Source organism: Quercus robur, chromosome 8 (assembly GCF_932294415.1).
Source record: "Quercus robur chromosome 8, dhQueRobu3.1, whole genome shotgun sequence".
NCBI lineage: Eukaryota > Viridiplantae > Streptophyta > Magnoliopsida > Fagales > Fagaceae > Quercus > Quercus robur.
The window spans coordinates 61,835,019-61,848,821 of NC_065541.1; the positions used below are offsets into that span (position 1 = coordinate 61,835,019).

At 33.2% G+C, this 13,803-nt stretch overlaps 1 protein-coding gene across 1 annotated transcript; it reads right to left on the reverse strand.

Moving 5' to 3' along the window:
• Window positions 1–11,757: 11,757 nt before the first annotated feature.
• Window positions 11,758–13,524, reverse strand: LOC126697502 (uncharacterized). Its single transcript, XM_050394513.1, has 4 exons — window positions 13,230–13,524; window positions 13,006–13,128; window positions 12,743–12,904; window positions 11,758–12,443 (listed from the first exon to the last, which is right to left on the reverse strand). The coding sequence occupies exons 1-4, from the start codon at window positions 13,334–13,336 to the stop codon at window positions 11,897–11,899; spliced, it is 939 nt and encodes a 312-aa protein (XP_050250470.1). The 5' UTR covers window positions 13,337–13,524; the 3' UTR covers window positions 11,758–11,896.
• Between the last annotated feature and the right edge of the window lie 279 nt (window positions 13,525–13,803).

Sequence of the window (13,803 nt, forward strand, 5' to 3'; positions counted from 1 at the left end):
TATCCACCTCTAGTGTTTGAATATTTTTTCTTGCGGGAACTTAGTAGATATTCAATGCTCTTACTTTAAGGCTGATAACTTATTTTCATGATTCTGATGATTAATATTGTAAGAATTACAGGTCCCATATGGCAGGTTTGGGAGTTTCAGTCTACGGTCCTCTTTTGAATACCCTCTCAAATAAGTTTTTTACGGAATACTAGTGAATCTGCATGTTATTATAAATAAAAAATAATTAAAAAAAAAATCATTTGAACATTGACTATTGGATGATGTTAGTGAATGTGAAATTTAGATTAAAATCCTCTATAATTATAGGTAAAACTCTACTTTATTGTATTAGATTTCAAATATTGGTGATGGTTAATGTACGGTACGAGTTCCCCAAGCCCTTTGGGCCTTTGACCCTAGCCCTATGGTATGGTCCCTGGCCTAGACCCCTTGTACAGGGTAGGGCCCTAGGCCTGCTATGCCATGGGCCCAGGTCTCGTGCCGCGATTCTTGACCCAAGGCACATTGGGCCTGTAATGTTGGCCCAAACACCTTGAGGCGCAATCTGGGCTTTGCCCGGTCAATTGCATCTCGGATGGGAACGTAATTGTTCGGGGGTACCATTTCTTGGCTGCCCGGTGTAGCCCTGGGAAATATTGCTGCCAAACATCCCTTAGAAGGTGAGAACCAATTCCAATGCCACTACTACCACTCCAAACGAAACATCCACTTAGAAACAATGGAATTGGACCCCCATTTCCACTTATAATCAAGAATAGTCATGACACTCCCACTAACCCCACGCTATAAATAAGAGACTAAAATGAGAAGTTAGGGGGTTGGCAATTCTGGTAAGAAAACGAAGAAGAAAAGAGTGACTAAACCAAGAGAGAAAATGAGTGACTCTGTGAAGTAAAGAAAAGGGTCTAAGGAAACAGGAATGCACTTGGGTCACCAAGCATAAGACCACCCATAATAGGAAACCCAAAGCCCACCATACAAATAGACTGTGAGCCCAAGTAAAGGTTGAGCCCAAGAACCATATTTTGGGTACGCACAGTTAACTTTTGTTTAAAGGTTGATTACACAATAAAATTCAATTCATTAATTTTAAAATTGATCGCTAGAATTTTTAATTTTAGGATAGAGTTATTTTATAAAACTCTAGAAAATCTTAATTGGTGAAGTTTAAATATGAAAATAAATAAATTTATGCACGCCAACCCTCTCTCATCTATGTACTGAAAGTTTTCAATTTTCTTAACAGCATCTTAATCGCATTGAAACTCGTTAGCAACCCTCTGTGGTCTAAAGATTAGAAGGTATTCCAATAAAATTAGAGCCTTGTAATACACCCGCCACAACTTGAACTTGCAACAAAAGAGAATGAGATTCAAAAAAAAAAAAAAAAAAATTAGAGTCATAATTCCGCAAAAAATAAAGTGTCAATCAATCAAACACTTAAAAACTTAGAGCATCTCTAGCAAGCTCTCCAAATTTTTGTACTGTTTGGAGAGTGAACAGTGGCATTTACCTTTTACCTACCTACTTTTTGAAATACACTTTCCAATAGACTCTCTATCCTTTCTCCATCTCATTTAAATATTATTTCTTCATTCTTTCTTTATTATTTCTTTAATCTTTCTTTATTCTTTTTTAATCTTTATTTATTCTTCCTCAATAACTATATTTTTCAAATTCCTAATAGCTATATTTTTAAATTTCCTAACGGTAACATTTTCAAAATTTTCAACAATTATATAGGCTTTTTTTAAGGGTCATATTTTTCAAATGGTAATTGTACGGATGCAAGGCCCAGGAATGCATATTGGGCCGTCGGCTTTGTCTGAGGACAGTTAGAGATTAGCGACGACATACAAATCAATATGTTATTGAGGGATTCTAGTCGTGAAGGTTTGGGAAGGTAGTCTAAGGAGAAGTGCCTCCTCGACTAAGCAGAGTAGAGGTTAGAAGGTTTGACTTTCCATCAAGAGCAACACTCCGGACAATTCTATTGGTAAGGATAAAAATCAGAAGGAAACAGAACAAAGGGAAGCTGAGAAATATCTAGGAGAAAGCTGCTACCACTGCATTAAACGCTTTGCAGCTAACTCCCTGGCCACATTAACGTGGAGGTGATACCTGAACAGTAATATTCAGCCTTACAGTTACCCCTAAAGACTTCAAGAATGTGCTGATGGGATAAGGATTAAAGCCAGCAACTTGATTTACACGTAAAGGGCTGAGATGAAGCAAAACAAGGTAATATAAAGAAGAAATACCTCATTACAAGAGGATCATTTGAGAATCTAGAGGAAAAACATTGTAGCAATAAGAACTGTAACTGTAATTAAGTTCAAGAGAAATATATACAAAGACTGTTCTCCTTGGACTTTGCCAAGGAAGAGTTTCTTTGCACAAAACTTGTTTGTCTTCGTTTTCTTGTCATCTTTAACCTATCGTGATTGTTGTCCAACTCATTGAAGTCTAGTTTCCAACCCACTCTCTATAAATTCATTGTGTTGGGCTCTTTGGGCCTTAATCCTTTTTACTTTTTGAGTTTAGGAACCAAAACATGCCATTACAGTAATATTTCTCAATAGTCATATGTTTCAAAAAGACTTGGTAAATTTCAAGATTAACATAGATTTGATAAATTTCAAATTACATAGAATTTTTAAAGTACTTGTACAAGACACATAAATGAAGAGAAATTTCAAATTACAATGAAGAGAGTTTTTAAAGTACTTGAGTCTAAAATTATTATAAGCTCATTCAAATTCAATAAAATCATATTTATGCTTATAAAAGTGATTGTTCATTCAAAAAAGAAAGATTATTATATAGCATTTATCCATGTCTACAAATGCATACAACTGTACATGCCACTATCTACAAAATAATCTAGTTAGAATCATAGTTACAGAAATAAAATAACATTAAAATGTCAAAATTCATTAGCAATGAGAGAAACATAGAACCTACTTAAATGAACATATTAAACATACGTTAAGCTAGTTAAGAATCAGTAAAAGAAGGGGGTAAGGGAGGAAAGAAAATCTCAGAAACCAATCTCAGCAACACTAGTAGTCATTTAACACAGTTCAGCAAAAACTAAAAAGCTTATAATAGAAAATACGAAAGCCACAGTTAGAAGTATTCATGAAGATCAAGCCATAGTTAGAAGTATTCATGAAGATCGCATGGTCTCTCATTTGTTGGCTAAAGCAATATTGTTTTAGCTTAAGTATAAATCTAGAACTGACACACAATTGTAAAAAACATTATGTATTAAATTAACCCCACTCCTCCTGTCAACGACTAGCAAATAAGTGACGATACCAACAGGGGCTAGTCATGGGAAGCATATATGAATCTCATTAGTGCTACATTAAAAAATAAAAACATCAATACAAAAGAAGTTTGACATTTCACAGTTAATACTAAACACTAAACCTGCCTGTTTCATTGTAGCAAGTTACTGATACAAAAGAAGCTTTACATTTTAAAAGCTAATGGAAATTAGCTATAAATTTGAACATCATCATGGATATATGTATATAGTACAGTAGGATCGCATTTCAACAAAAAAAAAGTAAGTGACCCAACATATATCCTTAGTCAATAGAATCATATTATAACAAAAAAAAAAGTTTTAAGCAATCTCTTAATCATACAAAACAAGAGCATTGATGAAAATAATAGCCTAATGACTAGACCTTTGTTTTTCAAGGATCTCCATTTGGCACTGATGAATATATTCTTGCTGCACTGAAGACAACGTACTTACATCTATCATCAGAATCTCTGTTTCCTCCTTCACTTGTTTCATTCTAAATTTCTCCATTTCATTGTCCTCCTTTAATTTCTCCATTTCATTTGCCTCTTTCAAATTTTTCATAGCAAATTCTATTTTCATTTTTTCCGTTTCAAGTTTTTTATCGTCAAGAAGAATTCGAGCCATCTCTTGCTTATGGTCTGCAAGACGTCCTTTCTCAATACAAGCCATTTTCATCTCATTTATTTTTTTTTTCTTCCATCATAACATTCAGTACATCTTCTATATGAGAAGTCATACCTTCTTTGCACTTTTGTTTCTTCAATCTTTCTTTTTCAGTTTTCACCCCTAGTGGTCTCTCCAAGTTTGGTCTGCAAGACGTCCTTTCTCAATACAAGCCATTTTCATCTTATTTATTTTTCTTTTTTCTTCCATCATAACATTCAGTACATCTTCTATATGAGAAGTCGGACCTTCTTTGCACTTTTGTTTCTTCAATCTTTCTTTTTCAACTTTCACCCTTGGTGGTCTCTCCAAGTTTACAATTGGAACTTGTAGAACATCATCATCCTCTAAATGTTCAAACTCTAGATTAGAATGTGAAGATGCCTCAAATCTCCTTTTTTTTGGTTGTTGATTGTTAACAATAAGGCCATTTTGGTGAGTGCTTTAACAAATTCCAACAATGTTTATACTGAAATTTGGTGCCCTAGATTGCGTGATAAAGTTTTCTTGTTGCATCAAGCTGAACAATTAACAAATAGATTATAGTTGCTATCTTGAAACAGTTGGAATAAAATAGCAAATTAACACAAATTTCTCTATAAGATTTACCTTGTCTTCTTCAGCCCTACCACTTTCATTCTTCGATTTAATTTGTGACAAAAACCCACAAAACTTATTGGTGGAAAGTTGAATCGTTGACCATCGATTCATAAGAGAACCCGCCTTACGCTTAGAAGTGAAGGTCTTCCACTTGTGGTAGTACTCTCAAATTCTTGACCAATATGTTTGGCGTTTTTGGTTATTACTTTTTACTACATCTTGGTTGACATTAAGAAAGGCAGACACAAGAAGAATGTCTTCTTTTATGGAGAAGTTGCTGCCACGTTGTAATTTCTTAGTTGTGGATTCAACTTGGGGTGGAGACATTTGGCTGAATGTTTGGGCTTGTGAAATACTGTCTTCATCACTAATATGTGAAGATCCAGACATATAATCATTCTAGCTATCTTCTATAAAATTAGTGAATGATGTGCCTCTTGGAATACCTGAATCCATCCCTAATAACATAAACGAAAAATAAAAACACATAATGCTAATGAATAAACAAAGCAAGCTCTCTTTCATATACATTTAGTTGACAGTTACACTAATTACTTATTACAACTTATTCCATCACATGACATTATTAATAAGCATGTATGTCAAGATTGCCTTTAGCCGATAAAAGTAGTGCAGCAACAAATGCAAAAATAGAGGCAATAAAACTAGTGCAGCAACAAATGTAAGAATAAAGTAGTAGTAGCAGCATCAATAGTGTAATAGTAGATCAGCTGCAACAGTAGCATGTGACAATGAATCTTGCTAGCAAGTTTCATATTCCAAGGATTTCTTTCCATGGAACATGTTGCTTCTGTCTGATGGTAGTTGAAATGGTATCCTATGGGATAATTATGAATACATTGGAAGAGTTGGAGCTAGCATATGTCAAAGAGTACAAGAAGGCAAGAATGGATAAAGTTTGGTGTGTTGGCCATGTCTTACTATGCAACAAAAATGACTTGGATAAGGCATAGAGAGGGAATAAGGCCTCAATTGATGAGCACCAGTGCTTGAAATGGCTTGATTCAAAGGAACCAAGCTCTGTCACACCGTGCTATTGTCACACCCCGCTATTGGAGGATTCCTAACACATTGAGGTTGGAATTCAAATTTAGAAGGGATATGTGCAGGCATTCAAATGCTTACTTGCGAGCAAGATTCACCAGTTAAGTTCTCAACTCAATAAGATCCAAAACAAGTTGATAGAGTAAAATTTTCACTAGTTAAGTTCTCTATTCTCTATCTGAAATAATCCTGTCTATTCTCTATCTGAACTCAAACAAAATAACCAATTACCATCACTCCAATATGTCAATATAAAGCTCATTTGTAACAACCATATATTAAATAAAAAATCAAAAAAATTCCACATTATAATTTCACATAGATTTTGATACATCTAAGGGGGGGGGGGGGGGGGAATTCAATTCAGCCTTTATATAGCTGAACTCATATTTTTAAGACAACTTCCAAATCATGTACAGAGGAAAAAAATGGAAAGAAAAAAACTTATCAATGTCTTGGACATGAAAAGAAAACTAAACCCTGTTCCAAACACCCTATATCCTCTCTAAACAATACTATTTTTTCATAAATTAAGACTACAAAAATAGTTGAGAACAAGAAAGAAAGAAAATTAATGTTAATATCAGGTATCAATAAAAAGAAAAATGAGTGAAGTAGGAAACCCAGAATTTATTTTTGGTATCAGGTATCAAATCTTGTATACAAATTCATTTTTCTATTAATGATCATGGGATTGAACGACAAAACAATCTATTCAATCATTGTTTTAAACAATTTGATAGAGAGATAAAGAACCCAGAAACCCAAAACCTAAACCTAAACCCAAACCCAGATAGTAGTGAGGAAAAATAGCTAATCATTCAAAACCACCAAATCTTCAACTCATAGAATAAACCAATAAATTCAAACACTATGAAAAACCCATAAAACAAAATTTTGAGTACCGATTTTCGTGGTTGAGTTGATGTTCTCAATCTCTATTCTTCCTCACAGGTGGTTGAGCAAACTACAACCCATGGTTTAGGGGTTTTGTGAGAGAGAGAGAGCTATGTTGATTTTGTAAGAGAAGGGCTGCTTCCATTTGTTCTCTGATGAGAAGAGAGAGAGAGCGAGCGCCAAGAAACAAAAAAGAGAGAAAAGGAAGAGAGAAAGAAATAATATTTTACTCCAACAAGTATTTTTTTAATAGAGGAAAAGGCTTTGGAGTTGCTACAGTGCTCTCCATGTCAAGAGAGCAACAGTAGCAACTCTAAAAAAAATTTTGGAGATGGAGAGGCTGTTAGTAGCTATTTTAGCTCCACCAAAATTCAAAAAACACTCATACAGTAGTGGAGTTATATCTATATTTTTTAGCTTTATTGCTATAGTGCACATCTATCTATGGATGTGCACTGTAGCTTGGAGCTAAAAAGGAAAAAAAAAATTTATTCAGCCCGGGATTAAAATAATTCTTTTGTTCTCACCGTGCCTTTCTCTTCAGTCACTCTCATCTATCTAAAGCTCTCTCTCAAAAAACTCTCCTCAAGCTCACTCTTTCAGTGCCGCCGGCCCGACTCATCCTCAACGTCGCTGCCACCGAAGCTCGACATCACCGACCTACCAGCCGTCCCAAGCCGCTGATCAAACCCATTTGCCGATCAGACCAGGCTGACCCAAGCCCCAAGCCACCGATCCATGCCTCTGACCCACGCCTCCGCCCAATCCTCCATCTCAACGCTCACCCAACGCTGACAAGCCTGGGTTTCTCTGGATTTCGTGGGTTTCATCGTTGATCCAAGCTCTGGATTTCTCTGGGTTTCATTGTTGAAGCCGCCGCTGCCTTCCTCAGCCCATTGCTTTGGTTTTCCATTGATCCAAGCTTTGGGTTTTTTTTTTTTTTTTTTTTTGCATTGCATGAATTTGATTGCCGTGGTGTGGGTGTTACCTAGTGGGTCGGCTGGGTGTGGGCTTGGTTGATTTTGTTTTTCTTTGTTATGGGCTGTGGTGGTGGTTGTGATTGTTGTTTATTGCAAGGTTTTGAAACCCAGACTGGACCATACGGTCCGACCAGGAAAACCTCGAACCATTCATTTTTGCGGTTCTTTTAGCATCAAGAACCGTTCTATGGAAAAAAGAAGGGACCTGTGAGAACCGCAGTCGGACCTCACGGTTCTGAGAACCGTGATCAGATTGGTTCTCATGGTTCTCTACTTCCCTTTGAATCTAAACCAAAAAAAAAAAAAAAGACACAGAAAAACAAAAGAAAAAGAAACACAATTGTTGGGAAACATTTCAGATTTTGGCAGAAAAAAAAAAAAAAAAAAAAAAAAAAAAAAAAAAAAAAAAATCCTACCTTTTTTTTTTTTTTTTTTTTTTTCTTCTTCTTCTTTTGGGTTTCAAACCCTTCTTCTTCTTTTTTTTTTTTTTTTTCTTCTTCTTCTTTTGGGTTTCAAACCCTTCTTCTTCTTCTGGTGGGTTTCAGACCCTTCTTTTTCTCTTCTTCTTTTTTTCTACTGGTGGATTTCGATCCTGCTCCCAATCTGCCTTTCCTTATCTATTTGTGTGTTGTACAGGTAATGTATTTGACTATTTGTCAGCCACACTACTTTTCCTTAAATGCTATGTCCTTGTTTTGAATTTTTTATTTGTTATGCTTTTGCATTTTGCCAGCCCACATACTCTTCTCTTTTGTCACTTGTGTTTTTAAATTTGAATTTTTTCTTTGTTTTGTTTTTGTGAACCCCACGTGACTAACAATAAAAATGAATGTTCCAATCTTAACCCTCTTCCACTGTTCCACCTACTAATATTAACATCAAGGTTTTTTTTTTTTTGCTTTCTTTATATTTTTACTCTTATTATATTTTATAAATGATTGAACTGATACTTATTATTATTATTATTATTTGGGCTTAAAGATTACATATTAGTTGAAATATGTACTTATAACTTCTTTAAAACCCTTAAAAATTACATATTAGTTGAAATATGTACTTATATCTAAGTGCATTTATTGTTTTGTTTTTGTTAATAAAATGAAATTTTAAATAAATTATGGAATTTTTATGAAAAATATATTTTATTTTATTTTTCTATTTGTATTAATTTAATTTATTTATTTATATTTTAAATAATTATTAAATTAATTATGACGTCATCACGGTTCGACCTCGGTTCAACCTCCGTTCGACCTCAAAAACCTTGAATCTCTCCCTTTTATGGTTCAATGAACGGTCTAGGTCTGAAAACCTTAGTTTATCGTAGTGGATATATTATTTTATTATAATAGATATATTATTTTATTGTGATGTTTATATTATTTTATTGTGTTGAAAGTTAAAATAGATCCACTACTGCAGCATATGTGTAGGTAAAATAGATAAAGTAATTTTTTGTGATGCCAAATAACTAAATTTTTAGCTCAACTACTGTGGATGCTTTTAGAGACCTTTTAGCTATAATTTCCATAATTCTCCAATACTCATCGGCTACTAGATAGGCAGTCAAAGATATTTCTTTTATAATATCTATGTCAGGTGGACATGCCTTTCCATTAGTAGCATCTTGATTTCATGGAAATGTTTATTAGAATTGAAATTTGTATCTTATTAAATTACTCTTAAAAGCCTCCGCCTCCCAATTTTAAGTTGGTTTGTGATTGAATTTAGAAACACCACCATTAATTTTTGAAACATTAGTGCAATTTCATAAATTGCTCCTAAACATTAGTGAGTCTTTTAAGAAAAAGTTATTAGTTTCTTCCAATATCCTAATAGTGGTACTCATTGAACATTTCTTTTCAAAGTCATTAATTTGATTTTTTTTTTTAACAACTTTAACCTCAATTGAATTTATTTTTTTAACTAATACCACTATGATCATGCCAATATCATGGAATATTAACTATGATATTGGCATGTTAAATGCATTTCATGCAAAATATGGTCACATTACTATGAAGATTTTTCATATGCGTAGAGTATTTTAAATATAAAATTTTAAAAATTAAAAATTGTTCTAAATGGAGTCATTTCGATTGAATACCTTGATTTGGTTTTAAATAGATTATTTTCAAATGCAAATGTAAAATGTATTATTATTAGTAGGCTTGTAATAAAAAATAAAATAAAATAAAAAACTCTAACCACACCTACACTAACAGAAAAATGTGGTCATTGCACCATCGACCGTGGTGGAGGTGCAAAAATTTTGCAGTCATGGTTTAAGAAAACTGTCCAACCAAAAAAAAAAAAAAAAAAAAAATCACACCGCACCGCACCTATTAATATATAAGTTATATTTTATATATTAAATATAAATATATATATATATATATATATATATATATATATTTAATAGATCTTTTTAATATAAATGAAAACCGACCAAACTGCAACGCACTGCATAGTGACTGATCTATTAAGGTGAGGTGCGGTAATGGTTCTAGGCAAACCTCATTGCACAGTGCTATGCTAAATATAGCCCGAAATAACACCAAACTACACCATGAAAACCATTAATTATTACTTAATATTTTATAAGTGATACATGAATAGGAAAAGAATCCAACCTTTTTATATAATTTACTACATTAATTGGATTATTTTCATATATTTATAATAAAAAAAACATATTTTTAATCTAAAAATATCAAAACAATCGGTATTAGAATAAATATCATATTTTAGATGGTCATTATCTCTCTTGGCAATGTTGAATTTCAATTATTGAACAATGGATTTCAATCAGTGGCGGAACTAGGAATTTAGGTCGGAGGGGCAAGATTAAAAGTAAAAAACTAATCTAAAAAAATTAATCAATATTAATAACAAAATAAATAAACAACTATATGCTAATGTAATTGTCATATAGAATCTAACATAAAATCTAAACTTTAATTTGTCTTTTCACACCTAGATTAATTTACTCAATTGTTCTCGACGATTTTTCAAAATTTGAAACCGCTGCATGATTTGTTCACACTCAATAGTCTTGAATATATCTTTCTTATTTCGTTTTGTTGTAGGATCTTTTTTTTTTTTTTTTAATCATTATTAGGTGGGTCCTATTCCCACATGATTTCGTATTTCCTTATGGCAGTAGGATGACATTGTGTGATTCCTGTTTCATTTTACTATAGAATCTTCTTCCTTTTTTTTTTTTTTTTTTTTTTTCAAATCATTATTAGGTGGGTCTCCCACATGATTTCCTATAGCAGTAGAATCTGCTTTTTGTGAACAACTACGCCTAGTGTCTTCTTTTGTCAGGGAGGGCATAATGATATATGTACTATATTAGCAATGAAAAAATTTGGAAGTTCGCCGGGGGTGGGCACCTGCCCCCCTTCCCCTCCGCCCCTAATTTCAATAGTTAATTTGTCTTGAGAACTATTAATTCTAATTTTAATTTTGTTAAAGAGATAAAAGAAGAATAACTTTTTTGAGAAATTGAGAATTTTTATACTCTTAAACCATGGTAAACATAGTAAAACAAATTTAATAGAACGTTGAACATTCAAAAATAGTACAATATTTCAAAAATAATTAAAGTTTTGGGCCTTAATTAAAAGTTTTACCCAGTAAGAAAAAAACAAAGCATTTTATCCGGCCAATAGAAGATTTATTTTTTTTAACAAAAATTCTAAGTGAGAGGCTTTACTTTTTTTATTAGCAATACTATAAGACATAGATATAGTATGGGCTTTCTTCTCTTTGGGGACATTAGTCATTGTCTAAATGGCCTAATAGTTGAGCTGTCTGCATAGTAATTTACTTTGTATCTGGTTAGTGGTAAAAGTGAAACTGCACTATTTCTTGAGTTTTCTACTACCTGAATCAGTTTGATCAATAAAACAAGATTCAATAATTCCTCTTTTTCGAACCTTGATCTTTCTTTCTTTCAAATTTTGATTTTTCTTATTGCATACGATTTTAATTTTGTATAGAATATCTTCACATAATTACTATTTTATTTTATTTTTTTTATTTAAAAAAAAAAGAAAAAAGAAAAAAGAAAAAAAGACATTTGTTTATGATACTACCCAACGGTTTAGCTAACAAAGTAATAAGCTTGAAACCTTCAGGAGGTTTTTGGGAACACCTTAGTTTAGCGTGGGTACATATTCTCACCAAGCATCAAAATTCAAAAAGAGAACTGGGTATTCTAAGAGCAACTGTTTATTTTTTTGGGTAAAATAAGAGCAACTGTTTAACATAGGGAATATAGACTATAGAGTATATAGACCACCTTAACTAGTTGACCTTCTACAGCTCCCAATCAAGCAAATAGACTGTTGCTTTAGACATTTATCCGAAGTCTAATTCCTTGGGAAACCCATGGGTGTGTTTCATTTTCTGGCTCCTTGGGCACTAAGTTAATACCCTCATGAGTTTGCTGTGCTGTTCTAGTCCCTTGCTTGATGAGGCTTTTGCTTGAGATCAATGACTCATTTTCGGGATTTTGATGATCGTTACAGTGTGAACTAGATCTCCCAACCCAGGGGTCTGATTCATTTTCTGGCTCCTTAAGCACTGAGTTGATACCCTCATGAGTTTGCTGTGCTGTTCTAGTCCCTTGCTTGATGAGACTTTCGCTTGAGACCAATAACTCATTTTCGGGATTTTGATCATCATTACAGTGAGAATTAGATCTCCCAAATCTTTGAAAAGCTGAGTCTTTCATGATTGCATCTTTTGAAGAGGACCGCTGACTGAAGCTCCCAAACCCTTCAATCCCATGTGTTAGCTTTCGAGCTCTAGCCCTCTCTTCCTTGAGAAGTGTCTCACTTTCAAGAAGCTTCAATACCCTCTCAGATGAGTCTTTAACCTTCAATCCCCAGTTGAATCTGCTTCGCGTGAAAAAAAGAAAAGCTTATTAAAACATTAATTGACTGGAGTTTCTAAAATCTCATACATCCATTTTGATGAGTGGATTAGATTTTATTATGTCATCAATATTTTCCATAGATACTGAATTAGTAATAGTCAAAATGATGTCAAAAAAAAAAAAAAAAAAAATTCACTAGTTTAAAGATGGATGGATAGAATTTTAGAAAATCAATAATAGGGTTATCTAAAATACTCAGGAATATCTTAATCCATGAAGTTTATACTCAAATAGAGAAATCTATATATGCATGCCAACCCTCTCTCGTCGATATACTGAAAGTTTCCAATCTCCTTAATAACATCTTTATCACACTGAAACTCCTCAGCAACTCTCCGTGGTCCATGGGTTAGAAGGTGTTCCAATAGAATTAGAGCCTTGTAAAAATCTCGCCAATTCGTTCTATCAAATTTAAACAACCTGAATTTGCAACAAAAGAAAAGGAAAAAAAAAATTATCAGCCATAATTCTAATGAAAAAGAAAGTGTCGATCAAATCAAACATTGAGAAACTTAAGAGACCTCTTGTGTAGAATCTCCACAATTCTCCAATAATCATCAACTTCAAAGGCAGCCCGAGATATCACTCCCATGGTACGTATGTCTGGTGGCCCTGTATTTCCTTTTGTAGCTTCTTCTGTCATTCTACAAATCCCACCAGAAAAACCATATCAAAACCAAATATGAACTCCCATATTTCAAAAGAAAAAGTAATGAATCAAAATGATGAACTATAAAAAGCTTACAATTCTGCAGGTGTAACATCTGTCAGAACCAACCGGGCAGTTTTAATCTTCTCCGTGAAGAAATAGGAAGCTTGCCTCTTGAATTCATGGAAAATTTCACTGCTCATGTTGATGTTATAGTTCGGTAGAGAAATTCAACAAGGCCCTAGCCCCTAGGCGAGTTGAGGGAAATGATGATGAAAACTCATGGCAGATTCTTCTTTTTGAAAGTTTTATCAAGTACGTAAGAAGTGCAACCACTCCATTATTTGCTGTAATATAACAAACGCCAACTGTTCTCTAAAGGTGGCTTTGCATATGAAGGCAAAGAGATATATATAGGCTATGTATTAATATTTTAAGACCAAGTATTGAAAAGAAAAGACTGTGTTTCCCCTTCATTTGGAATTATATGAAAAAGATGTTGACCATGGACATGAAATTATAATATTTCGTATATTATGTAATAAAAAATTTAATTTGTTGCATCAAGTGGATGTAGATTCTTCTTAAAAAATGGATGTATTCTCTCTCTCTTCTAAATAATTTTATTTATCTATTTCTTTATGTTTTGTCACTTTGTTTTACACATTTA